General features: G+C 36.4%; 3 protein-coding genes across 3 annotated transcripts; all 3 read right to left on the bottom strand.

Annotated features, from left to right (window-relative positions):
• Nucleotides 1-965: 965 nt before the first annotated feature.
• LOC126706159 (reticulon-like protein B11) lies at nt 966-5,592 on the bottom strand. Its single transcript, XM_050405469.1, has 6 exons — nt 5,388-5,592; nt 4,936-5,116; nt 4,073-4,214; nt 3,885-3,954; nt 3,632-3,801; nt 966-1,398 (listed from the first exon to the last, which is right to left on the bottom strand). Exons 1-5 carry the CDS (start codon nt 5,446-5,448, stop codon nt 3,632-3,634), a joined length of 624 nt encoding a protein of 207 aa, XP_050261426.1. The 5' UTR covers nt 5,449-5,592; the 3' UTR covers nt 966-1,398.
• Nucleotides 5,593-8,591: 2,999 nt separating this feature from the next.
• LOC126706318 (uncharacterized) lies at nt 8,592-13,780 on the bottom strand. Its single transcript, XM_050405731.1, has 2 exons — nt 13,368-13,780; nt 8,592-9,169 (listed from the first exon to the last, which is right to left on the bottom strand). Exons 1-2 carry the CDS (start codon nt 13,590-13,592, stop codon nt 8,897-8,899), a joined length of 498 nt encoding a protein of 165 aa, XP_050261688.1. The 5' UTR covers nt 13,593-13,780; the 3' UTR covers nt 8,592-8,896.
• Nucleotides 13,781-23,318: 9,538 nt separating this feature from the next.
• Nucleotides 23,319-24,282, bottom strand: LOC126704987 (uncharacterized). The gene is made up of 3 exons (XM_050403961.1): nt 24,187-24,282; nt 23,863-23,948; nt 23,319-23,757 (listed from the first exon to the last, which is right to left on the bottom strand). The coding sequence occupies exons 1-3, from the start codon at nt 24,280-24,282 to the stop codon at nt 23,319-23,321; spliced, it is 621 nt and encodes a 206-aa protein (XP_050259918.1).
• Between the last annotated feature and the right edge of the window lie 3,131 nt (nt 24,283-27,413).

Raw genomic sequence — 27,413 nt, 5'->3', positions numbered from 1 at the left:
CACAAGAATATTACTAACATTCCTAAAATGTTGCAGGAGAAAAGGTTTAACTTGATTTAGCTTGCGTCTACGCTCTATGAGGCCATCAAATGCCAAACTGTAATCAATCTGGAGTAGAATAGCACCTTCTGTGTCTCAGTCTCTCAAACACACATTTATCCTTGCTCCGCTATTCAATATTTTGAAATAAACAGTATCACACTATATTATAAGATCATTGATGAACTATACACTTACTACCATGATCATTGGTGAGTCCCTCTCACTGTCTCACAGACAACTACATGGAGCATCATTCTGAAAGAGTCAAGAGGGATGATCCATGTAACTACATGAAATTATATTTATTAAAGGACCACGCAATGTCATCTGTCTTACTTATGGTTGATAACCACTAAAAGATGCTAGTAATTCCCAAAAATGCCATATTTTGGTTTTAAAACTTTTTAAGTACCCTAATCTATAAAATTCTGCCTGGCAAACATTCCCCTCCCTTACAAGTTTACTGACAACTGATAACCATTACCTTTTTCATTTCACTGATGAATAATGACCATAGCTCTAGAGAGAGCTCTTATGCTGTCATCTTCTTGACAAAGTCACATAGATTCATCAATCACATTTGCAATGTGCAGACTCTCAACTTTTCTCATAACAATTTCTTATAATTCAAATTAGAAACACCCAATAGGTCTAATGCCCAATCATCTTCTTGACAAAGTCACATAGATTCATCAAACACATTTGCAATGTGCAGACTCTCAACTTTTCTCATAACAATTTCTTATAATTCAAATCAGACACACCCAATAGGTCTAACGCCCAAGACCCTACCCTTCATTCCATAACTATACGAAGAGGATCATTTGAGTTAGAGGTCATAGGCGCAACTAGTCACTGAAACATCATTTGAAAAATAAACGACATTTGAAAAACTATGGGAAAAAGGCATAAGGCACATTAGGGAATCTAAAAATTCAACATTTCATTGCCAAGCACAAGTTTCCCCCTCACCATAGGGAAATAATTTCATCCAGAGGAGATGAACACAAAGGGCAGAACCAAATTTTCAAACAATCATAAGGACAAACAACCATACACCAAAAATTTTAAGAATACGAATCCCCAGGAAAAAACCCAAATTAAAAATATATATATATATATGGAAGAAAGAAAGAAAATTTTTGAACATTCTCCCCAATGTGGTATCTATTAGTGTCAGACGTACTCCTGATTGATTATCGTGCTAACTGAGAGGTTGTTTTTCCCCTTGATCCATGCTAAGTGGCAGTTAAGATGAACTGACAGCATCCCAGCAAACAGAAAGTCTAAAAAACTTCATACATTGAAAACCCATCTCTAATCTCCTAATCAAAGTTTGCTGCGCTACTTGATACCCTGCACCAAATGTACACATTCTTTAGTATTTCTTTAATAGAGCAGAAAATATAACCAAACACATTAACCCAAGTTACATAAAATTTGTATTAAATACAAAAGATGAAGCTTGAAGTACCAATTTGAAACAACTGGTAACTTGCAATTGGGTCAAAGAATAGAGATATCTAGATATGTTCATTTATTTTCAGTCAAACAGAGACATAAATAAATGCAAAACAAGAAAGACACCGAGACATGGCAGTATCGCAGTAAGCTTGTCATTATACTGCATAAAACATTTCACTTACTTTACTTTCAGTGCTAGGCAGTCAACTCAGATTCTCAGAAGAACAATAATTATGTACAACAATCAAGTCAATAAAATATCCTACCAGTGTCCCTGAGAATAAATCCATTTCCCCCACTCCCCTTCTTTTTCCCCCTTATGCAAAATTAGAATCAAAGAACACTTAATTATGCGCCAAAGAAAGGCCTTCTAATGCAGAGTTTTAATCAAAGAAGGGAACACTCAAAACTGATGGGCATTTTGCTAATTACTATGCAATATTCCTTAGTAAAAATAAGAATCATAAACATCGTGTGCAGCACAATTTGCTATCACTGATGTACTTTTTCATTTACAAAGCAATGAGAGAGAGAGAGAATTTGTTGGTTGCCTGTAGGCTGTAGCCAGGGCGTAGCTCAAACCCAAAGATTGACAAGAAGACCACCATTGTAAATCTTTCTTTTAAGTTAACAGATGTATGTAACAAATGAATGAATGATTTAATCCCCTCCCAACCACATGGGCCCCATCCATGTGAGGTGTGGCATACTTAAGATTGGGACCTAGATAGAACACAAAGTGCCATCCCCAGGTTCCAAAACAGTCACCGGTAGATCTACCAGCAGCCTGTGACTTTCTCAAGGCAGTGACTATATAAGGAAGAAAAGCAAGATCACACACCACTAGATACGTTTGCAAAATGCTCCCACTAGAAGAAACACTAACAGAAAGAGGGGGGAGGGGGGAAATGCTTTTGACTAGGTTTGGAGAATTCACACATGTAAAGGGTGAGGATTGAGTCTACTTTTAATTGGAGTTTCAATTACAAAATTCAAGTAGAAAGAAAATTCACTACTCAATTTGAAAGCCACAATTGTTGTTGTCTTTATGAAGGTTTCCCTTCTTTGCTTCTCTTGATTGATATAGGACGAAACAAGGTATAATTTGGACGAAAAGAAACTGCCAGAGTGGTATTCAAAAATCTATCTTTAGTGGCCTTATTTAAGTTTCTTAAATGCATCAAATCATAATTGAGACAGAATAAAGTTGTTAACAGTTTTGTTTCGCTTCAAAATCTTCTGCGACAAGCTCATGGCCATTGGCTTCCAACAGCAGTTATTTCCATCAAGATTCTAAGGAATGCTTTATTCAAGTATGGCTTTATATATATATATATATATATATATAAACTGCTAGTTATAAGTAACATTACAAGAAAATAACTAGTGCATTATAAGAAACCAAAGTTGTACTGTTATAGACAGGATAAAAAAAATTGCATGCCCATTCTGAAGCTGTTGATCAACTCTTACAACACAGAGTTACCTACCATGTCCAATGCTCTAAAATAATATTAAACTTGAATTAGTCATTAGATAATCTGTAATCTTATAATAGTTTGGGATATTGAGTGCATTGAAGACTCCAACAGCATGACAGTTCACATGAAGTGCAATAATCAAACCCAAGTCTAGAAACACATTCAGTTAGCGGATATTAAAAAAGAGTGTTGAATATTTCTTCTTAATACATTACATAAAAACTACACTACTAGGTTCTAGGAAGACGATAGAATGAATATGCATAATGGAACCCAATTGATGTCTTGATCTTAGTGATAGGCTGTTCAAAACCAATAATAATATTTTGATTGAGTATCACCATCCCCTTACAGGCTATTTTATACCTAGTAAGATCTTAGCAACTATTGTATGGCTTGAAAGAGACAGCATAAAACATTTCAAGGTATTTCAATCCACACTACTGAAACTCTATGTTAGCAGCAACTTTCTAAAATTAGTATGACCAAATTAATGAAGTGCACAAATAGATTAAAATTAGGTTTGTCAGGAAACCATGAAGTAACTGCTCAGATTATGGTTATGCAGATTATAGTGCAGAATGCGATGTTTACACAAGTCTAACCATGTCTCACACACATACACACACACAGATTTTACTTACCTACTGTATCTTCTTTTGCTTGTTTGAAGGAAAAGGAATCTTTTTTAGAATGTTATCATCAATTTTCCTGTACTGTGCCTGTAAAATTCTATGAATTACGCACAGCTTCTCATCAATGTGGTCCTGGAATTTGTCATACACTACAGGAACTGAAAGACTAAGAATAACCCCTGCAGAAGTCAAATCAACAGTTTAGAAAATCTTTTAAGATTTATGCATTTATAAAGAAATAATGGGTAGCAAAGCAACTAACCAATATAGACCAGAGTGAGGAAGTTGATGAGGCTACCAATATAAGATATAACCCACAAACCAACAGCAACCTGAAACCCCAAACCCAGTTTTAAAAAATGCAAAACCATTTTATCCAATAAAAGTAAATAGTTCTAATTTCTTGAGGGGAAAAAAAGATATCACGGAATCACAGCAATAGCACCAAACCTTAAGGAAAAGTTTCAAATTTCGCCCAAGTGCAATGTCATGCGCAATTGACAATGCTGAGTTGATCCATATTTGCATTGCATCAGCAGCCTTCACAACAGACTCATCAGAAATTTCCAGATCAGGAATGGGAGGCAGAGGCCTGAATCACATAGCATAAAAAAAAAAAAAATTAAAAAAAAAATTCACTAATCATAACAAAAACACATGTGACCCTTAAATTTTAATTCTCAGAAACACAAAGCCCAGGACAGCACACATCACAATCAAATCCTTAATGGTCTATTTGAATTGAGGGGGAGAGAGGAGGAGTAGAGTAGAGTTGACCCAAAATTAGCCTATTTTCAGCTAACTCTATTCTACTCCCCCTTCCTCTCCCTTCAATCCAAATGGGCCCTAACTGAAAACCTAAATTCCATTTTCTCTCCAATGCTCCATATTGTCTTCTTAGTGGTTAATTTCCACAAGTTATCCCTCAGCATAATTCCTAATAAACAAGATACTAATATCTTCATGGCAAAATGTGTTTCACAAAGGGTTTGTTTGGTTAGGCGTTTTGGAAGCCTAAAAGCTCGTTTTTAAAACCCAAAACTCTATTTCACAATAGCAACTCCTCATAGCTTTTTTACAAACGTTCATTTTAAACCCAAAACACTGTTTTGCAACAACTTATCCAATTGCACCAATATTAAATACCCATTTCCTCATGATCAAGATTTGTCAATTTCTTAAGGAAAATTATCCCACTAACACCATCTTCCATTATAGCAAAACAGAATCACAAAATATTACCAAGAAAACAGAAATTACCAAAAACAACAAGAGAATGAATCAGATACAAATAAAGAAGATGAGAAAATTACCTATTGAGAAGAGAAGCAGATTTGGCCCAGAAAAAGAGAATGACAACAAGAAGGAAAAGAACATTAGCCACAAAGGAGACAAGGTTATAGCCAGCTCGTTCGAAGAGGAACCACAAGGTCGACGTTGACATTAACACCACAACCCCACCGTACCATTTCTTCCATAGTATCACATCGGCAACTACCATTATCAAATCAAAGAAAACAAAGATTTTATACTACATACAATTAATCAATCAATCAATCAATCAACAAGAAGACCAAAAAGATTATGGGAAATTAGAAAAGAGAAATCAATTATGGCCATCGATGACAAAGCAAGAATCGGATTCATGGATGAGCATGTAATATACGCAAATTCATACATAGCTGTGTATATATGCATGATGAATAATGAATATGAATATGAATATGTATGCATAGATTTGGAGAGAGAGAGAGAGAGAGAGGACCTGAGCCACCGCCGAGAGCTTGATGAACGTTTAAGCGACGAGGAGGATTGGATTCTACCATGGTGCTAAGCTTCTGTGATTAGGGTTTCAGAGAGAGAGAGATTGGGAGGGAGAGAGTGACAGTGAATACAAAAAACTGAAACCGCAGCAACTAGAAATATGGGAATTTTCTCAATCATAAAAAAAATAGAACAAAGAAAAATAGAAAAAGTAAAATATTTTGGCAAAATGTGAAAATGACAAAAGGCAAAATGTCTTTCAATACAAGGCTTGAGGATTGATGACAAATTGACAATACTGTGTGTTTCACTTTCCCATTTCCATCCCAAGACAAAATCACAAATCAAACAATTTTATTATTTTAGTCCTTTATTACACAAGTTTGGGCCTTTTTTTATATAAATAAAAAAAATTAAAATTATTTGATAAAGTAAAATAACATTATTTTAAACTTAATTTGCTAAATAACTTCTCTTAAACTCAACTTTGGGAGAGATAATTTTGATTCTCGTCTTTCGTTCCACCGTGTTATGTTGATCTTTTATATTTGAAGTGAAACTAATCTTTTCTAAAGGCAATTACATTTGAGATTCATATCTAATTAACATGTTGACTCAACATGATCCATAGAGAACTCATATTTTGGAAGATGAGTTTAATGTTTGAATTCATCTATTAGAGAGACAAATTTAAAAACGATTATCTTACAAAATGATTTACAACATTACTGTGGGGGTTTTTTCCCCGCACACTCAGCTCATTGTCCTCTTTGGGGAGCTAAGCCCGCAAGGATTTGTCCTCGTCCCCGAGTGTGGTCTTTGGGATTTTCACCTCTTTGAGGCTTGACACCCTTAGTCCCACATCGGTTAGAGAAGCGCCCCACGCATGCCTTATAAGCCCTTGGAGCAAGGCATGGTCAAGCCTCAAAGAGGTGAAAATCCCAAAGACCACACTAGAGGACGAGGACAAATCCTTGCGGGCTTGGCTCCCCAAAGAGGACAATGAGCTGAGTGTGCGGGGAAAAAACCCCCACAATTACTATTTTAGTAAATAATTTTTAAAATGTATTATTCAACAAAAATGGCCTACATATTTGGATGGCATTCAAATAGCTCAATGTGTTGCCACTAGAATGATCCCTAAATAACATTAAAATACGTGACATATAACTTTATTTAGACTATTTTATTGTTTTATTTAGACAGATACGGTAGTATTTCAAACTTATGATATTCACTATATAATAAATGTTTTTTTTATCAATAGACTAAGTGTGGTTTGGAAAGTAATGAAAATTATAAATTATTTCACTATTCAATTTATTTTTGCCACTATTCATGAGCCTCATTGCACTTTTATGTATTATTCATGAGTTCCACTGTACAATTTCAACTAATTTTTACTTTTATCTACAGTACTTTCAGCAATAAGTTTTTAATTTCAACAAAATAAACGGTATCCAAATAGATCCTAGCACACCAATAAGTTTGTTGTGCACGCATAGATTGAATCCCAAATAAAATCTTCAACAATAAAAAAAAGATTCATACCAATAATATATAACTTTGTTAATAAGTTGAAGTTACTTTAAAATCACTCAATTGCTTAAAAGATATTAAAATTAGTTAGTTGGAAATAAGCCAATGAGCCAATTTGCCTTTTGGACACTCATGTAGTCATTTGCATTGTGCAGGTTCAAATCAGGTAATAGTACATTACGTCCTTTTCATGAAGCGGGCTTCTCACAAACCAATAATAATTAGTCCATATGACAAGTTTATAAGATATTTACTAAGACAGTATAATAATAATAAAAAAATTCCCTTGAGCTAAATTGGACCTACAAACCAGGCTCAATTCTTAAGCCCATGAGTATTCCAAATCCAAGTCCTTTGCTAAGAAGTCAGGTGAGAATCACATGTTCAAATAACAAATGTCTTATTTTTAAGGAGTGCATTTGGAGGAAATTTCTCCAATTTAGGTGAGAGAAAAACTGTCCATACTGCAACACAATTTGTAACCCATATAGAAATTGAATGTGATTTCAAGTTTCAACCATCGGAATCAACATAGTGATGAGCCATTATGTAAAACTTCTTTCTTTTATGGCAATAAAAAAGAGAGACTACCAGACAGTATATAGTCTAGATCATCTCCATTTTAGTGCGATTGGTGAGAATGATTATACATATGGTTGGTCATATCAACCTCCAAGTTGACCATCCACCGCTCATATTATAAAGCATATTTTTGTTGTTAGGTAACTTCTTACCTAGCACCTTCTTACCAAATTATATTTGGTAAAAAGAAGAAAAAATAAACATTTTTATTTTATAATTCCTCTTGCCTAAAATAATACGAAAAAAACAGTTCAATGACAATTGTAATCTACACATACCAAATTATATTTGGTAAAAATAAGAAAAAATAACCATTTTTATTTTATAATTCCTCTTGCTTAAAATAATAAGAAAAAGACAGTTCAATGACAATTGTAATCTACACATACCAAATTATATTTGGAAAAAATAAGAAAAAACAACCATTTTTATTTTATAATTCCTCTTGCTTAAAATAATAAGAAAAAGACAGTTCAAGGACAATTGTAATCTACACATACCAAATTATATTTGGAAAAAATAAGAAAAAACAACCATTTTTATTTTATAATTCCTCATGCTTAAAATAATAAGAAAAAACAGTTCAATGACAATAGTAATTTACACATGAAAAGTGACTCAGTCAAGTCTTTTGATTGAATCCCAACTCATACTCATGTAGAAAGGGGGAATATTAGACAAGGAAAAGAAGTATGTCCTCATGTATTTAATCCTATTGCAGAGAGAGAGAGAGAGAGAGAGAGAGAGAGAGAAGGATTTAAGTTATACTAGTCTAACTTTAATAATGTTGAACTATTTAATAATTTTGACAAATCCACTATTTGCTTGAAATGAAATTGGATAAGCGTGTTAGAAAACATAGTGTATCAGAGTACCCTAAGTTGGCATCCTAAAAGTCATTTTGCAGGTACATAAAAGCACATTCAAGAATAATTCATTTATTATTTTCTTTTTCTTGTTTGCAAACCATTTTATTATTTTCTGAAGTCCAGAATATTCTGCAAAGAAAGCTTCCCCCTTGAGCTAATATGTGCATGTTGGACTTGTTACGATGCCAAGTTTAGGGTACCTAAAAAAAACACAATTATCCTCTACAACTGCTATTGAATAGAAGAGAAAGCAGTCCATCGGCAAAGACGGATAGCAATTGTTCAATTAAATCAACTATTTTCACTTTATCTAATCCGCAGGTACATACAGGGGACTTCAGCTTCCACAAATGACAAACGGTAGAATACAAGAACTGAAATCCATGAAGTGGCATAACCCATTGTCCTTTTACTTGAAGATGCTTATGTAAAATCTTGAACAAGAGTTGAAAATCAGACTTCAGTAAAAGCTTTAATCATTCATTTTACTACCTCTTCACCAATATCAGAGTCTCCTCATTCATTCTTCCACCTCCCCGATATCAGAGTCCCCTTCATCATCTGAAGACTCTTCTTTCTGAGGCTCTTCTGCTCCTGAATTTACTTTTATTTTCTTCTCCTTTTTCCTTTGCCTTTTCTTTTGACGTTTTGCACGCTTCTTTGCGGTACGTTCCTCAGCAGCTCTCAGTCTTTCCTCCCTTCTCATATTGAATTCAGCCACTTCTTTCTTTATCTGGTAGTCAGCATCCATCCTAGAAAGCCGATCTTGCTCTTTTCGTCTCATCTGGCGATACTGTAGTAAGAGCCAAAAAAGGAATAAGTACAAATTTATCAGCAAGCTTCTCCATCTATTCATAACCTCTCTCACATCACATCATGCAAAAAGTATACATATGAGATACTTTTTTTTGGGTAAGATTATTTACATAACAAGTGAAATTAGAATCCACAATCTGCCTCCACTCTTATGAGGGAGGAGGTGTTATTTGAGTGAGGGCTCATTGGCAGTATGAGACATGATATCAACATGTTTAAAATTAGTTTATCACTGAACTAAAATTATAATACAAGAATACGGTTTGAACAGATTTGAAGCATCACTAATACAATAACAGACAGGGTTCAACCTTTTGTTTTTACAACAAACAAAGCCTTACTCCCAAAATTTTGGGGTCGGCTATGGATCCTCAACATATTACTTAGGGTTGATCATGTGTATTATTTATCTCCATTCTACTCTATCAAAAGTCATATTCTATGTTACTCCCATAATTGATATGCTCTTTTTTATTACTTCTACTGATGTGATTTTTTGTCTTCCTCTACTTATTTTTTGTTCCCTCAACTTAGATAAACTTGCTCTTTTCTGCAATAGGAGCTACTCCTATCTTTAGGCAAATTTCCTCATTTCGAATCCTATCTACTTCCACTTTTCCATCTTAGCATTCTCATTTCAGCTATACTCATTTATGAATATGTTGCTTCTTAACAACCTACATTCGGTGCCATAAAGCATAGCTGGTCATATAGCAGTCTTATAAAATTTTTCTTTTAAATTAATGGGAATTCTATGATCGCACAACACTCATAATGCACTGCTCCACTTCATTTAAAAAAGTATATAAAATAAAATAAAAGTGGCAACACTTCTTAACAGGTTAGGGATTAAGAATCCTACTAAACATCACATCTCCATCAAACGCTTAACACCTGATGGTTTTTCCAACTTTCCCCTGACTTACAACTGCATACACATGCACTTGCATGTATATAAATTTACATATGTATTTAGTTTTGGAAGGAAAAAAATACATAAACTTAACTGTTCATTTGCCTACCAGAGCCGCTGAAACTGGCTGAAACCACACCGAGCCAACCAGCTTAGGTGGTTGATGACCACTTCCGGTTCAGCAGTCAATTGGTTTTTCCCAAAACCAACATCAGCAGTTTGGCTATCAGCCTTGTGTTTTGAAACCAGCCAATAACTGACCGTATATAAATATTATATATTATTTAACTCTTATATTATATATATAATGCAATCTATAAAAACGATGTTTTTTAGTGATTAAATAATATATACGTGTGTGTGATCAAATAATATTTGTGTGTGTGTGTGTATTAAAGCATACGACATCATTTTTTAGCACCATTTTCATCTTGTTTCTTCCCTTCATGCCACCCCTATCTCCCTCAGCCTCTCTCTCTCCTCATCTCGGCATTCATCACTGTTCCCATCATTTTGTTGCATCCCACTTCCTTGCCAAGTCATCCCTCGAGTAAATGTCATTGTTCCCGTCGATTGGCCTACAGCAACCAAGCCATGCCACACCGCACTGAACATAATAAAATCAACCCCAGTGCAGCTGGCCAACCACCCTTCCATGGTGCAGCACAGTGGGGTTTTTTTTTAGAAACTGACCCTTGCAGTGCAGTGCAAAATAGTCTGTTACACCAACCGCACCATGAACACCTCTAATAGTGTTAGAGTGCGCCAGACATACCCGAATTTATGACCTATTGACTAGCATGGAGCTGGATCCAATGTTAGCTATAAATCAAATAACTCAAATGACCTAAGCAATTGAGTACCAATCTACAGTCAAATCAGTTTCTGGCTCATACATTTGAGAATTGAACAAATAAAATTAATCTAAAGATTAAATTTCCTCCCTTGCAGCCCAGAAGCATTTTATTATAATATTTGCATGTCAGTATGGATACTGGGTATCTATCTTTCTTGCTACTAAACATTCAGTATCTAGAAATTACTTTTCTTTTCTAATTTTTTTTTTTGATAAGTACTTTTCTTTTCTAAATTTTACTTACAAAAAGCTAAAAAGATTTTTTATGCCTTTTGCTGCAAAATTCTACCTCTTGAAAACAGCAAAAGTACAAAGTCTATATATATATATATTTGCTGTGTTTGTGCTCCCTAGTTCTCCATTAAACTTCAGAATACCCATAATCTACATATTTTTTTGATCTACACACACCAGTCAATTTTGAACCCATCATCTCACCCTCAACCTTGCTCTTATAAAGGGAGGAAACAACATTTGAGCTAGAGCTCGTTGACACCCAAAATCCGCAAATCAAATAAGTTGTAACGCCAAACCTTTTTTCTTTTTTTAAGTAAGACATAAATCTTATATGTAGCACAAAATAAACTAGGTCATGACCAATAACTCTTCCATCTTTACACATGAAGCACCTGCAAAATAGTCCACATGGACAACTGATAGCTAGTTACCTCTACCCAGTAGTCCATATGATATACACAAACAAACTAATACAAGGAAAACACAAAGCCCAAACCTTCTTCATCCTTGCTCCCGGTGCCACTCGAAAAAGCCTATTCCATATTTTCACCAACTGATTTGCTCAAAACATCCTCTACTCTTCAACACCGAACATAAACTTTTCTTTGATGGATAAAAAACAACCCACATACCCATATTCAAATTGAGCTCATGAAGTAACCCTCATTCCTTTATTATGAGCAGAGGAGGCACTTTCTCCTCATGGAGTTACCCTTCATTCCTTCATTATGAGCAGAAGCACTTTCTCCTCCAAACAAATTGGCACCAATTACAGCCCTTAATGGTTGATTCTTATCAATCATGGCTACTTAGTCGCTGGTCTACTTTGTGAAGCATGAATAGTTAGAACTTAAGCATTACAATAACAAGGCCTTAGTCCCAAATTTTTGGGTCAGTTATGGATCCTTAACAGATTAATTAGAACTTAAATATTGATAATTAAAATTTTCAAAATTAAATTTCTTTAGATTAATGCATTAAAATACAATACACTTATAAATCTATATTTCAGCATCATATTCTAATTTAATAAACGATATCTTCCTCAATCACACCTCACACTAAGCCCAAACAGACAACCTAAAGGTGCTCCATGTTTCCACCAGTGGAATCCCATTCATTCATCACTATCGGCCTCATTGATTTGTGCCCATACAAAGAAAGACCTAGTCACATGGAATAATCATGATAATCAATACATAAATGAATCTCTTATACTAGATACAGCACACATAGTACTCAACCAAATTCATTGAGGGCATTAATATAAATTAGCGAAACTTGATGGACGCCCCTACTTTTGCTCCAGCACTGCACCTGCATACAAAACTTGGCTAGGTTTACACAAGGGAATTTAATGTTTTCCACTTTTTTCTTTATATGAATTTCAATTTATTGCCCCTATTGTCTGACCTAATAATCAGCTTAAGGCACCAAGGAGTGACAAACCAACTCCTCGTCTTCTGCTGCTTTCATCATCCATAGGTCAAATTAGATATGTAATTATTGGAGATTTATCTCCTTAAAACAACCAAGCATTTGCATCGGGCATCCAACGGATGAACCCAGTTTTTTTTTTGATAACAAAGGGAACCTTTCTAAAGAAGACCCCTTTGGACTTCTCTCTAGATAGTAAAACCTATGAGCAGCTTATGTCGCCAGTCAGAACCAGTTTCCAGGTAATCTAGGGGCATTCGCCCTTGACAAGCTAAGCGGTTTATGCTCATGCCCAAGAGCCAAATATCTTTTCACATCAATATCTTTATAATACCACTTTCTTTAATACTAACTACAGGTACAAATCGTCTAATCATTTTAATCTCTTTCCTATTCTATTCTCTAACAAAAATGAAGCACCCCAAAATGCCTTTACTACCACATCAACAAAACTTTTGGTTACACCTCTACCAGTCTACCTTACCAATTCACTATGTATTAGGTGCTTACATAACCAAAACCAGCACATGACACCCAAATTCAGTACCCTCCTCGTAATTCTATAGCCCATAATGCATACACACAATCTCCATATATGTAATCTAACAAATTCAATGACAAAGCAACTAAATGCAGCAAATCCCCAAATCAATAACTCAAAAAGAAAAGAAAATTTAGCTATTTAGCACACGAATTTTCAGCCTAATAAATTGAAAGTTATCGAAAATATACCTGGTGGAAGTCACCGGAGCCTGAGCCAGCGGAGCTACCGGAAGTGTTACTGACACGGACAGGAACGTTGTCAATGATCCGCCGGAGCTTGATTTCGAGGTCCTCCTCTTCCTCCTTATAAACAGGCGGCGTGTACTCCACAATCGCGTTCGACTCCGCCGCATGCTTCGGCTTCTCCGCCGCCACCACTTGAAGGTTGCCGCCGTCCTTGGGTCTGTTCATCATGTTCGCCGTCGTCAAAAACCAAACCCTAATTTGCAATTCGTAGTTCGGAATTTGGTAATTTTGAGAAAGAGATTGGATTTAGGGTTTAATGGGTTTTGGTGGAAAGGGTTTGAAAGTGCGTGTGAATTTAGCGCCAGTTGGGATTCGAAATAGGTGTCTATTGTACTTGTATTGTAGAGTTGTGGAAGGCAACAACCAGTTTTATTACCGCGGTTAAATTATACGTAGAATAGAAGATTATCCAAGTAAAATGTTTTCTTTTTTTTTGATGCGAAGTAAAATGTTTTCGATTATAAATAAATTTAATATCCTAAGAGTGGTACACAAAATATCCTAATATCCTAATATGTGTACCACTCGTCACAAATGTTTTCGATTATAAATAAATCGAATCCATTTTACTAATCTCTCTCTCTCTCTTTAAGAGTTAAATGGATGCGAAGTAAAATGTGTAATACGTTAATCCATTATAATAGTTCCAAATAATATCCTAATACCTATCTATAAGAGTTTTCTTTTTTAATGATGCCATAAAGGATGGAGTTTAATAGAAGTCATTTAAAATTCAACGTATCCAATAATTTTTTTAAAAAAATTCAAAAGTATTTTAATTGTAAATTTTTTAAATCATAAAATAGACTCTATCTAAACTCTAAAGGAAAGCATTCAGAATGATCACATCATTGATACCATATCATGATGATTGCAAATAGCAATATTATTATTCATGATTAATAGATGAACAATAAAACTGTGAATTAAAAATTTAATAATTCAAACACCAAGTTTAAATTACAACAACACATATACAAAAGACTTCCAATATTGGAACATATTTTTTCTGTCATTTTCATTATTCAATCAAAACCAAAGTTTTAAAAATAATTCAATCAAAACCAAAGTTTTAAAAATAATTCTAATTCAATTAAACCCAATACATACATACACATGAACGTAAAGAATTTCAAAAATAAAAACAACAATCTCCAAAAGCCTTTGCCTAATACAGTTACTATTTTTTATTTTTTTTAGATTGTGCATTCTTTAATTCTTTTTACTTTTATGTTTCATCAAACATTTTCTAATTGACCAAAATATCTCTCATATATGTTAACATTAAACTTGATAAAAAAACTTTACATACCTTTTGTTTTGAAGGCGCTCCAAGAACTAAAATCAATGTAAGAGATTGTACAACAGAGTGGTGTTGGAAGTGTAGAAGTAGTTTTCTTAAATAGGAGAGAGTACGGACTATGGGAGAGTGTTATTGTAATTAACTAGAAGTCTTTTTTTTTTTTTTTTTTTTTGAGAGAGTTTCAACCTATGGCGTCCGCTCCTGATGATAGCTCTTTTATCATCAGACCAAGACACCAATCGGTTTTTTGATGTAAGCGGGGATTGAACCCCAGATCTCTTATTCAACCATCAGAGATTTTACCAGTTGAGCTAACTGGAACCCACTAATTAACTAGAAGTATAACTTGCGTTAGGTTTTATTTTATTTTATTTTTTAAATAGAGAGAGTATGAGGAGCCTAGGGACGGTATTGTAGAAAGAAGTGTTTGTTTTATGTTTTGTAACTACTACTCAAGAGACAAAATAGTATCTCTAAATTAATAGAGAAAACTGAACAACAATCATATCAAAGAAATTCAAAACGTTTACTTAGATGGCCAAAACGAACAAACACATTTTTCTATGTTTTTAAATATAAAGGTGCCACAAATTTATATAGTCACGTGGCGCAATAAGGAGTGGTCAACAAAGTCAAATGTTTCAACTATTAGATATTATATAGATATAGATATAGATGTGAAAAGCTTTGGAGAGGTTAACAAAAAGTCAAAGGTTTTGGTTTTATATAAATTTTTAAAATATATTTTTTGATAATATAATCAAATCTAATAACAAATAAAATAGTAAAAATATTTTTAAAAATTAAGTATATATAGAAAATGTATATTATTTAAATTTTTTTTTTTTGCAAAAAAAGATATTATAAAATATTTTTAAAAAGTATGGCAAGTTTTTAATTTCTAAAAGCTCTTAGTAGTAAAATTGTAATTTTATTTTATTTATGTGTGTGTGTGTGTGTGTGTGTGGGGTGGGGGGGGGGGGGGGTCACTTAAAAATCTTTCAATTATACTTGCTAACATGTATAGTAGTAGAAGTGCTAAACAAATTCCATAAATTATAAATATGTAAGTATTTAGACTGCAATTTAAATGTTTACTTATAAATTACCAATCATGGCCATTTTAATGTTGCCATAAGTGAGGAAATAATTTGCATAATCTATTCAGAACCCCAAATTAAAAAATAATATCAATAATCAAGATGAATTGTGTAAGGACCCAATTTGATCCACAACCCAAAAGATTTGGATAGTGGCCCAATAAGCCAAAAACAATAGATTTGTTAGAGAGTGGATTTGTTACTAAACGTTAAGATGCAGATCACGATAGGCTAGTTGGTGTTGGAATGACTAAAGCAAACAAGCTGAAAAGAAAAACACTCATCGATCAAGTCTGAGGATAGTATGTTCTTATATATATATATATATATATATATTTCTCTTAGACTGATATAAATATTCAAGTTCTTGGTTACAGAATAGTTTTTCTTTCTTGTTTCTCATGATCCCTTATATAATGGAATCTTTCCCCTTTTATACTCCCTTCCCTTCTTTCATCTTAGCCTTCCATGTGTAAATTAGATTGCTAATCTCCTTGATACTTGTCCTATTAGCACCTTCCTCAAGTTTTTGTGAGTAGCTGTAAGGCTAGAAGTCACTGTTCAGGTATTACTTCCATATTAATGCGGCTAGTTGGTTAGGTATCACCCATCACGATGTTAACTGGATGTATAACTGTAAGCTCCTTAAGAGTCAGGGGTACTACCTTAAAACTAGGGTCCTTGAAGTTAGACTCATCTCATGTCTTCCCGAAACTAACAAGGGCATGGACCAAGATTTTCTAATTGTCTCGGGTGAGTGGCATGATGGACTTCATTGCCCAACACGAGAGGGGAAACCAGGTGGGGTACTTAGGTTTAGATTCCCTGTTTTAACAATGCACACTTTACACTAATAGTTTCTTGTTCTTCTTCTTATAGTTCATAAATTAACTTTTCTTTATTTAACAAATTCCCATTCTAATGACACTTTTATTTTTGGGATTCTTGAAGATAAGCAATTTACAGCCCCCAATTTTAGCTTTGTCAATGAGCCCGACCTCACCAGGATACTTTAGTCCAAAATTTTCCTGCATACGGACGAACAACTGCAGGCCACCCACGTCATCCTTGGGTACAAGCCGATCTCTTCAAGTTTCCAATCCACCAAATACGTCATAAAGGCGAAAGATCCACGGCTACAACAAATCAACGTCGCAATACCTGGCTTTCTTGGCAGTCCTCCCCCTACAGGCATTCACCCAATTGAATTGCCAATTCAACGAGCTTTTAGGGAAGAAGTGACCTCCTCGTACCCAGCTCCTGAGGAAGAGGTGGCTAAAGTAATTGAGGTCACAGATTAAAAATAGGATTTTGTGGTTTTTGATCAGTCATCCCCCATTAAGTCTCCAAACGTTTCCTTTTCTCATCTACCATCAGCTCAAGTAAGCAGTAACCAAGAACCATCCAACATTCCCAAAGCCATGGTGCTTCAAAGAAAGAAGAGCATCAACCTTCTTGAACTATTGGAGTCACACGCTAGAGGGTCTACTCTTGAGGTGGCTATCCAAACCCGTCCTCCCACTCCCATCCCTAGCCATGCCTTCCCTTCCTAACCAGCAGACAAAAAGAGAAAAAGGGATAAGCAAGGGAAGGATGTGACAGAGGAAGGTGAGGTTCTGCCCTCTAAAGAACTTGAGCCCCAAAAAGAAGCAAAGATCACAAAAGGGCGCAAAGAAAGACCTCGGCTGAGGGTACGAGTGTAGAGGTGGTAGTCGAGCATCGCCTTAGGGTTCCGACCTGGAACCCATCACTTGAGCTGGATGGAGCCCCACTCCCACTGGACTCTTCCATCAAGGACTTCCAAAAAGGCAAAGCTGACTACATTGCCAATGCCTTGGAATAGCCCCGCTCCTGCCTCAATACATGGCTGACCTCAGGACCCTAAAAAAGCATGAGGTGTTCCTAACCCTGAAGAGGGACTTGGCTATGATAGGCACTTTAATCTATTTCTTATATTGCGTATACATTTTCTTTATTTATTGTTGTTATATATTTATGTTGTTATCTTTCAAAATATTCACTTTGCTACTTTGTTCCAGGCAATCTAGACAACCAACATTACTAAAGAATGGGTGGATGATGCCCATGCTTAGCTGAAGAACGAGGAGGCACACCGTGTAGCTGCTGTCAAGACTCTGGTTGTGGCCGAGAAAAAGATTAAGGATCTTGGCACTAAGTTGACTGAAACAGATAGAGAGAAAAAAAGTGTTGAAGCGGCATTTGCCAGTTTTGAGAAGCAGGTCGAGGATTAATGCCTGCAGCTTCGCAAGGCTGAGGAGCAATTGGCCTTTGCCCATGATCAGATCGAGGCTCAGAGGAAAGAGTTGGAGAAGAGCAAAGAGGCTATCGCCTAAGCTGAACAGTCTGGTTATGACATTGGGGTGAAGGAAACAGAGGAGACTCTTAGGGCCCAGGTCGCAGGAGTCTACCGGGGTTAGTGCCTGTAAATGTGGATCGAGGCATTAAACCTGGCCGAAGTAAGAGCTTCCTCGGATCTGAGGAAGATAGAGAATATTTTTTATCCTCCAGTGCTACAAATAGCATCCCTTCCAACCTCACAAACAGCCACCACCCCCAAGATTTCCATGACTGTTCAGTTTGTTGGCAACGTTTCCACCACTGCTTCAACCATTGCCAAAACTTCTATAGCTACTCAGCCTGCGGGCATGGGTGCCACAAAAGCCACTTTTGCACCCACTCAGGCATTAAAAGAGAAAAAGGTTTCCCAAAGAAAAGAGATTGCCACAAAGACCACCTTTGAACCTTCTAAGGCACAAAATGAAAAAGAAGTCTCCAAGGGAAAAGAAGCCGAGCATTCAGAGCCACCACCAACAAACAAGGCTAATCCTCTACCATCCACAGGCATCTAGGACCTTTTTTTTTTAGAAAGAAAGATGACAAAAAGTGTAACATACTTCCCTTGTTTTTCCAAGGGAAAATTTTGAGATTAAATTGTCATGCAATGAAAAGCCTTAATTCCTACTTAATGAAAAAATTCAATTCCTTCAAGGTATATGCTACTGTTCTATATTATTATTATTTTAAAAAGTATAAGATATATTGTTGTCAACCTTATCTCAATCATGGTTACATTGTTATGTTTGAATGTATAAAAATAACTTGTAAGTCCCCAAAGATTGTCAATTGGCACCAAAAAAATTATTCCAATATGTTCACAAATACTTAGGTGGCAAAGTAAAAGAATAATTTAATGTAGCACTCATGTACCTGAGATTGAATTAAACGAACGGTGTTTAGTGCCCTCGAGGTATGTAATCCGAGGAGCAATGCGTAATGACATTATGCTTAACACCAAAGAATATTTCATGGATATACTTTCAAATGCTTTAAATGATGCTCGTGGAGATTTCTTCAATTATGGTACTACCCTAAGGATCTCTATTCTCCATTACTGGTAAATTGGATGTTAACTTACCCCAGGTAGGTGATTCGAGAAACTAAATTTGGGTAAGGTTCTATTTAACACTTAGAAAAATAAGAAGCACCAATTTACCCAAGGTATGTGATCTGATGAATCAGGCATGACTAAGGTTCTATCTAATACTTAGTTGAATAAGAAGTATTAATTTACCCAAGGTATGAGGTCCGAGAAATCAGGCATGGCCAATGTTTTTTTTAACATTTAGTTGAAGAAGAAGTATTAATTTACCCAAGATATGTGGTCTGAGGAACCATGCATGACCAAGGTTCTGTTTAACACTTAGTTGAAAAAAAATATTAATTTACCCAAGGTATGTAGTCCAAAGAACCAGGCATAACCAATGTTCTGTTCAACACTTAGTTGAAGAAGAAGTATTAATTTACTCAAAGTATGTGGTTCGAGGAATCAGGCATGACCAAGGTTTTGTTTAACATTTACTTGAATAAGAAGTATTAATTTACCCAAGGTATGTGGTCCGATGAACCAAACGTAACTGAGGTTCTGTTTAATACTTAGAAAAATAAGATTAAAACACATAATAGTTGAAACAAAAGATGGCGAGACCGCCTTTCATTAATAATAATACCTTCGGAGATTGTTTACATTCCACGGACGTGGTACAACATTTTTATCTAAATCTTCTAGAAAATAAGCTCCTATACCAGCTACCGAGGTGATGTGATATTGCTCCACCCAATTGGGTCCCAGTTTTCCCCAAGATGGGTTCTTTGCAGTCCCCACTACTTTTCTCAACACCAAGTTACCTGGTGCTAATGGTCTCGCCCTCACATCGATATCATACTATTGTTTAAACTTTTGCTGATAATACGTCAGTTGAACCATGGCTGCTTCTCTTCATTCATCAACCAAATCTAAACTTTTCTCCAATAGCTAATCATTATTATCTAGGGTGAACAAGCTTGTCCTCAGTGTTTGAAACCCAGCCTCTAGAGATCACGGCCTCGAACCCATTGGTCATTTAAAAGGGTATTTCTATAGTTGACCAACGAGGAGTAGTCCAATATGTCCAAAGAACATGTGGTAGCTCTTCCACCCATCTACCCTTTGCTTCATCTAATCTCTTATTAAGCCCATTTACTTTGACTTTGTTGACTGCTTCAGCTTGCCCATTTTCTTGCAAATAGGCTGGAATTGAATATCTATTCCTAATGCCCAGTTCACAACAGTGTCTCCTGAACTTTACTGTCAAATTGGAGCCCATTGTCCGAGATGAAGGTGTGAGGAATCCCAAATCGAGTAACAAAGTTCTTCCAAACAAACTTTTTTGCATCTATGTCCCTAATATTGGATAATGACTCAGTCTCCACCCACTTTGTGAAGTAATCAGTTCTGACAAGAAGCATCTTTGGTTTCCCATAGCCTTGGAAAATGGTCCTGCAATATCCAGGCCCCATTGAGTAAACAGCTGACTAGACAGAGGATTGAGTACACCCTCAGGCTGATAAATGTTCGGAGTAAATCTCTGGCATTGATCACACTTTTTAACATACTCTTGCGTCTCTTTTTGCATACTAGGTCACCAAGACCCTTGGGTAAGAGCTTTATGTGATAACGATCTGCTCCCCGTATGACTTTCATATATCCCCTTGTGCAACTCTTCCAAAAGTGGCTCCACTGCCTCAAGATGAACACAAAACAAGTATGGTCTAGAAAAGGAGCGTTTGTACAACTTTTGCTCCTTGGACAACCAAAAACAAGGAGCTTTCCTTCGTATTTTTTCTACCTCCCCTTTCTCACGAGGCAAAACACCTTCTTTGAGAAATAGAACTAAGGGATCCATCCAACTAGGTCCGACCCTGATCTGGTGAACTTGGACTTTCTCCTTCTTCTCTTCGGTAGGCCTATGCAGATTCTCAACAAATATGACCTGAGGTAGATCTTGTTTAGAAGAGGTTGCTAGAGTTGCCAAAGAATCAGCATGTACATTCCTGCTTCTTAGGATTTGTTGTATGGTGAAAAACTCAAAACCTGACTGCAAACACTGAGCTTAACTCAAATACCCCTGCATTCTCAAATCCCTAGCTTCCAACTCTCACTTTACTTGTCCTACGATTAACTTTGAGTCAGAGAACACTTCAACAGCTTTTCCCCTCATCTTCTGAACCATAGCTATCCCTATTAGTAGAGCCTCATATTCAATTTCGTTATTCGTGGTTGAGAAGCCTAACCTCAAGGATTTCTCAATGGTGATTTTGTTTGGGGATACTACTACCAACCCCACCCTGGATCCCCTTTGATTTGTTGCCTCACCAACATATAACTTCCAAGTTGAGGGCCCTTGTAGAGAAATTGCCGGAATTTACTTTCCCTTTAATCTGTGTTCCTCGACCTCTACCTCTATTAGAGACTTGATAAACTCTGCCACTAAATCCGCAAGAACTTACCCTTTAATTGAGGTATGAGGCATGTTCTTTATGTCAAATGCCCCCAAGATTGTCCCCTCCACTTGGCAATTCTTCTCATATAATTAGCTTTTCGTAGCAACGACTACAGAGGGAGTTGAGTTAAAATCACAATAGTATGGACTTGGAAGTAGTGGGGGAGCTTTATTGTAGCATGCACTATAGTCAAAATTGCTTTCTCTAAGGGTAAGTAACGAACTTCAGCTTCGTGTAGCGACTTACTCACATAATAGACTAGTCGCTGTACTCCATTTTCTACCTTCACCAATACCAGACTAACTGCATGAGAGGCCACGGCAATGTAGGCAAAAAGGACTTCTTCCTCTTCGGGTCTGGACATAATGGGTGCCCGAGAAAGGTAATCCTTCAGCTACTGAAAAGCGAGGGCACATTCTTCATTCCATTCAAACCCTTTCCACTTGTGCAAGAGTTGGAAAAATGGCCTACATCTATCTGCGGATTGAGAGATAAATCTGTTCAAGGCTGTGGTCATTCCAATCAACTTTTGCACTTCTTTGAGATTCCAAGGAGGTTGTAAATCATTGATTTCTTTAATCTGATCAGGGAACTTCAATCCCATGGTGTATGACCATATAGCCTAAAAACTTGCCTGAGCCAATGCCAAAGGAACATTTAGAAGCATTAAGGCGTAATTTATGCTTTCTCAACACCTCAAAGACACTTCTGAGGTTACCCATATGCTCGGCCACTACCTTGCTTTTCACCATGTCATCAATGTATACCTCAATATTCTTGCCAAGCTGGGGTTCAAACATTCTAGTCATCATTCTCTAATAAGTAAACCCTACATTTTTCAATCCAAAAGGCATCACCTTATAATGATAATTCCCAATGGGTGTTACAAAAGCAGTCTTCTCCTGGTCAGCCAGAACTAATGGTATCTGATGGTACCCCTAAAAGGCATCCAAAAACTCATTCGAGGGTGACCGACCGTCGCGTCACCTAATTGGTCTATTCGAGGTATCGAGAAGGGGTCCTTAGGGCAAGCTTTATTAAATCCGTGAAATCTATACACATTCGTCACTTCCCATTCTTCTTTTTCACCACCACCATGTTGGCCAACCATTTTGGGTAAAAGACTTCTTTTATTGCACCTGCATGCTTAAGCTTTAACACCTCTTCTTTAACAGTCTCGGAATGTTCTTTAGAAAAGCACCGAGGTGGTTGTTTCTTAGGGGTAACAGATGGATTGACATTCAAATGATGACAAATGAAATTCAAATCCACCCCGGGAGCTTCATAAGTACTCCAAGCAAACACTTCAACATTATTTCTAAGGAAAACCACCAGCTCCTCCTTCTCCCGAGAAGGCAACTAAATTCCCACTTGAAAATATCTGTCGACATTAGTATCGATAGTAACCTTCTCCAACTTCTCGCTTCTCACTCCTTCAGCCACAGCGTCTGAGGATGTTTCTGTTTCCTTTGATTGCTATAAAGCCCTTTCTGTGATGGTTGAAGATTCACCCTCAAACTGGTGCCTAATAGTCGCAACTAGGCATTGCCTGGCTATAGCTTGACTTCTAATCAATTCCTCGACCTGGTCCCTTGAGGGATACTTCACTTTCAAATGCAGAGTTGAAGAGACAGCCCTCATGGCATGAAGCTAAGTTCTTGCCATGATAGCAGTATAGGGGGAATACACGTTGACCACAATGAAATCTACTTCAACAACCTTTGACCCTACTTGAATAGACAGTCTGATTTGGCCCTTTGGGATAACTGTCTTCCCATCAAACCCCACCAAAGGGGAATCATAGCTGACCAAATCCTTGGGTTTTAACTTAAGTCCCTTGTACAGGTAAGGATACATAACCTCTACCCCACTGCCTTGATCCACCAAGACTCTTCTCACATCATATCCCCCTATTTGAAGGGTGACCACTAAGGCATTGTCATGTGGTTGATAAGTTCCAATTTTATTCTCATCAGAAAAGCTGAAAGCTGGTCGGACTTCCATTCTTCCTTGCTTAGACTCAGGGATCGAATCCTCAGCGTGTGGCTTTACTATGTACATAACCCCTGGTGGATATGCACCAGTATGACTTGGGGTGGTAAGAATAACACTTATTGTTCCCAGGGGCAGTCTTGATGAAGTGTCCCTCTAGTGTGCCGACCCAGCCTGACTCCCTTGTCCAGAGGGTTGGTACAGGAACTGCTTCAGCTTCCCAATTTTGACTAACTGTTCCAGGTAGTCACGTAAAGTTCTACAATCTTTTGTAGTGTGTCCCCAGTCCTAATGGTATTGGCAATGAAGATTTTGATTACACTTCATGGGGTCTCCTCACATCTTATTCAGCCATTTGAAAATATGGTTCATTCTTTATCTTCTTGAGGATTTGGTGTATAGGCTCCCTGTACACTGTGTTAACTACTTGGGCAGTAGTGTGCCCAGTATGTCCAACAAAATCTCTTTTGGACCAATTGCTATTATATCTCTCTAACCTAAAGTCTCTTCGATCAGGGGGGATTACCTTCGCCTTTCCCTTCCTTTGCTGCTGATCCTCCTCAACTTGCTTATACTCATCAATTTGATCCATTAACTGATGCATGCTTTGAGCAGGCTTCATAGTTAAGGATTTTCTCAAATCGTGCTAAATGGGAAGGCCGACCTTAAAGGTCCTTATTGCCACGTCCTCAAAATCTCCATCTATCTCATTAAACATCTCACAGTATCTATCCGAGTAGATTTTCAGAGTCTCACCCTCTCGCATAACCATAGATAGCAAAGAGTCCAAGGGACGAGGAACCTTGCTACAAGTGGCGAATCGGGCCCTAAAGGGGACGAGGAATCCTTCCTCCAACCCATCAAACCACCTCATCGCAACTGACCCCAAATTAGATGGGAATACCTTACACATCAAGGTCTCGTTCCTCGAGTGAACAACCATTCTGTGATTAAAATGACTGATATGCTCCACCGGATCCGTCCTACCATTATACATGGTAAACGTTGGCTGCGTGAACCACTGAGGAAGCTTTGCCCTCTCAATCCTCCGTGTTAACGATGACTTTGAGATTTGGCGCAAAACCTTGCTCATAGCATCATTCCCTAAGCCCCTATAGGCCGGGTTGCTACTCTTTTGCCTATGATGGCATTCTTCATTATAAGAGAAAGACTCGCTGGGAGGGGTCCTTGATCTAGGTCTATAATTGTCATCATCATCAGATTGAGACCCTGAGCTCAATGGAATCCCTCTCCTTTGCTTACGGCGTAACTTCCTACGTAAATGATCTACCTCCAATTGCAAGATTCTGGTATCCTCTCCATGAGACACATGGCTTCCACTTCTAAAATGACTTCTACTAGTATAAGTTGTGTGCACATTAACTTCTCGATCTCTCATTCGTTCAAGATTAAGAAAATGATCTTGACGTTGCGATCCCATAGATTCTTCTCAGTTTGGCCCTGAACCCACCATGGTTGAACAAGCTTAAGAGTGTTCAATTTCCCATAGACAGCACCAATTGTAAGGACCCTATTTGATCCACAGCCCAAAATATTTGGATAGTGGCCCAATAAGCCCAAAACAATCAATTTGTTAGAGAGTAGATTTGTTACTGAACGTTCAATGAGCTAAGATGCAAATCACGATAGGCTAGTTGGTGTTGGAATGACTAAAGCAAATAAGCTGAAAAGAAAAACACTCCTCGGTCAAGTTCGAGGATGGTATGTTCTTATATGTATTTCTCTTAGACTTATACAAATATTCAAGTTCTTGGTTACAGAATAGTTTTTCTTTCTTGTTTCTCATGATCCCTTCTATAATGGAATCCTTTTCCTTTTATACTCTCTTCCCTTCTTTCATTTTAGCCTTCCACGTGTAGATCAGATTGCTAATCTCCTTAATACTTATCCCATCAGCACCTTCCTGAAATCTTTGTGGATAGCTGTAAGACTAAAAGTTACTGTTCAGGTATCACTTCCACATTAATGCGGCCAGTTGGTTAGGTGCAGAGCATTTAATGCGATGGTAGCAGTTTTCTTCCTAGATATTTCTCAATTCTTTGTTGATTCACCTCTCTCTGAAGCTTATCCTCCCAAGCACGATTGCCCACTGCCTAGTACTTGATGGGTGGTCGGACTTTAGGCTTCCACTTTGTTGGCCGAGGAAGGGTGGCTCTTTGGACAACGTCACCTATTTATTATGACCAAATCTCTTCCTCGGCCCAACAATCTGCTTGTCTTCACTAATACTTGTCTGTCCTCAGGCTCTTTGACGTACTCAGGTGCGGCCCACGGCCCAATATCCTTATCCGGACCTTTCATCCCTACAAATTACATTATTTTTTTTTTAAATCATATAATTTAAGCAATAATTGAACTACATTAATAGAAAAATAGATACTAAAAAAAATGAGGATAGCTCTTCTCGCATAAATCTCCTAATTTCATATGGTAGATGAGTTGTATTCCAAATAGATTTAGTGATAAAATTTTGACCGAAATAAAAATTCCATAAATTTATATATATAAAACTATCTAAACCTTCTAGGTTACCACAATGAAAATAATTTCAAAAATAGATAAATTAATAAAAGTACATAAAGAGAAAAAAAAAATTGTATTGAGATGTAAATGTAAAAGTTTACATATAAAAAAAATGCCATTTTGATATTGACATTCATGTCTATCCATTTTGATATTGACATAAGTGAGGAAAAATAATATACCAAATCAAAAAATACATCAATAATTAAGATGAATTGCATTATGTAAAATATTTTAAAAAATCATAGAATTTAAGTAATAATTGAACTATGTTAATAGAAAAATAGATACGCGAAAAAATAAAAAATAAAAAGAAGATAGCTATTAATTCTCACTGAAAAAACCAAATCCTTCCTTAAGGCCCAAGGAAGCAACTATATAATCTGTTGCTAATTTTCCATTAAAAAACCTTCCTGACGAAACATGGCCTGGCAAGTCTTGGCCATAGGGCTGGTGGTCACCACGGAAGATTGCTGTTGTATGTGGTTGTTGTTGCCCGAGTCAATGGTTAAGTCACCAAAGGCGAAGACGGCAGTAATATTTGGAGTTGCTGTGATATGAATAATTGGCAGAGAAACTAAGGAAGAAATGAAGAAGATGGCTTTCCTAGACTCCATAGTCTTTGTTTTTGTTAACAGGAAAATAAAAATTAGATTGGTTTCTAAGAAGAACGAAAGAGAATTTATAATAGGGTTTTGGATTTTTAGAGTTTGGTATAAATTATTAGAATTGGATGCTTTTTATGATTCCATCTAATGTGGTTGAGTTCGTATGATGCCCATTACTTGTATGTACTTGTTTTTCCAAATTTACCTACGGATTAATTAATTTTTTTGCATGAAAAATTCCAGATTTATATATATCACATTAATTATTATCACCTTATAAATAAAAGACACAAAACGCAATTGAATTCTTGGTTAATCAAAATTCCTAGTTGGTGCTATAGGGTTTTAGATTAGGATAATACATGCCAAGAGTTGGTGTTTAATTAATTTTGGGTTTTTAGTGATTGATTTTAGCATTCTTAAATAGTAAAGTAGAGTGGACTTAGTAGAGTTTTTGTTCAACTCAATTTCTCTTTGATTCAAACTTAATTTTTGGAGGTGTGAAAAATAATCACGTTGCTTTTTTTTTTTTTTTTTTTTATCTTAAAAAATAATAATGATATGGCAAGTTCTGGAGAGGTCAACAAAAAATCAAAAGTTT

The sequence above is a fragment of the Quercus robur genome, chromosome 11 (assembly GCF_932294415.1).
Source record: "Quercus robur chromosome 11, dhQueRobu3.1, whole genome shotgun sequence".
NCBI classification, from domain to species: Eukaryota; Viridiplantae; Streptophyta; class Magnoliopsida; order Fagales; family Fagaceae; genus Quercus; species Quercus robur.
This window is presented reverse-complemented; position numbering and strand designations above follow the sequence as displayed.

What these genes read in the sequence shown, in the direction of transcription:
- LOC126704987 (XM_050403961.1), bottom strand. Translation starts at nt 24,282, where the DNA reads ATGAAGCCTGCTCAAAGCATGCATCAGTTAATGGATCAAATTGATGAG. An exon ending in AAAGGAAGGGAAAGGCGAAG is followed by an intron (nt 23,949 to 24,186) that starts GTAATCCCCCCT and finishes CAATACCATTAG; the next exon opens with GACTGGGGACACACTACAAA. An exon ending in GGGAAGCTGAAGCAGTTCCT is followed by an intron (nt 23,758 to 23,862) that starts GTACCAACCCTC and finishes TACCACCCCAAG; the next exon opens with TCATACTGGTGCATATCCAC.
- LOC126706159 (XM_050405469.1), bottom strand. Translation starts at nt 5,448, where the DNA reads ATGGTAGAATCCAATCCTCCTCGTCGCTTAAACGTTCATCAAGCTCTC. An exon ending in AGCTCTCGGCGGTGGCTCAG is followed by an intron (nt 5,117 to 5,387) that starts GTCCTCTCTCTC and finishes TGATAATGGTAG; the next exon opens with TTGCCGATGTGATACTATGG. An exon ending in CCTCACTCTGGTCTATATTG is followed by an intron (nt 3,802 to 3,884) that starts GTTAGTTGCTTT and finishes TGACTTCTGCAG; the next exon opens with GGGTTATTCTTAGTCTTTCA.
- LOC126706318 (XM_050405731.1), bottom strand. Translation starts at nt 13,592, where the DNA reads ATGATGAACAGACCCAAGGACGGCGGCAACCTTCAAGTGGTGGCGGCG. An exon ending in GCTCCGGTGACTTCCACCAG is followed by an intron (nt 9,170 to 13,367) that starts GTATATTTTCGA and finishes CTCTTACTACAG; the next exon opens with TATCGCCAGATGAGACGAAA.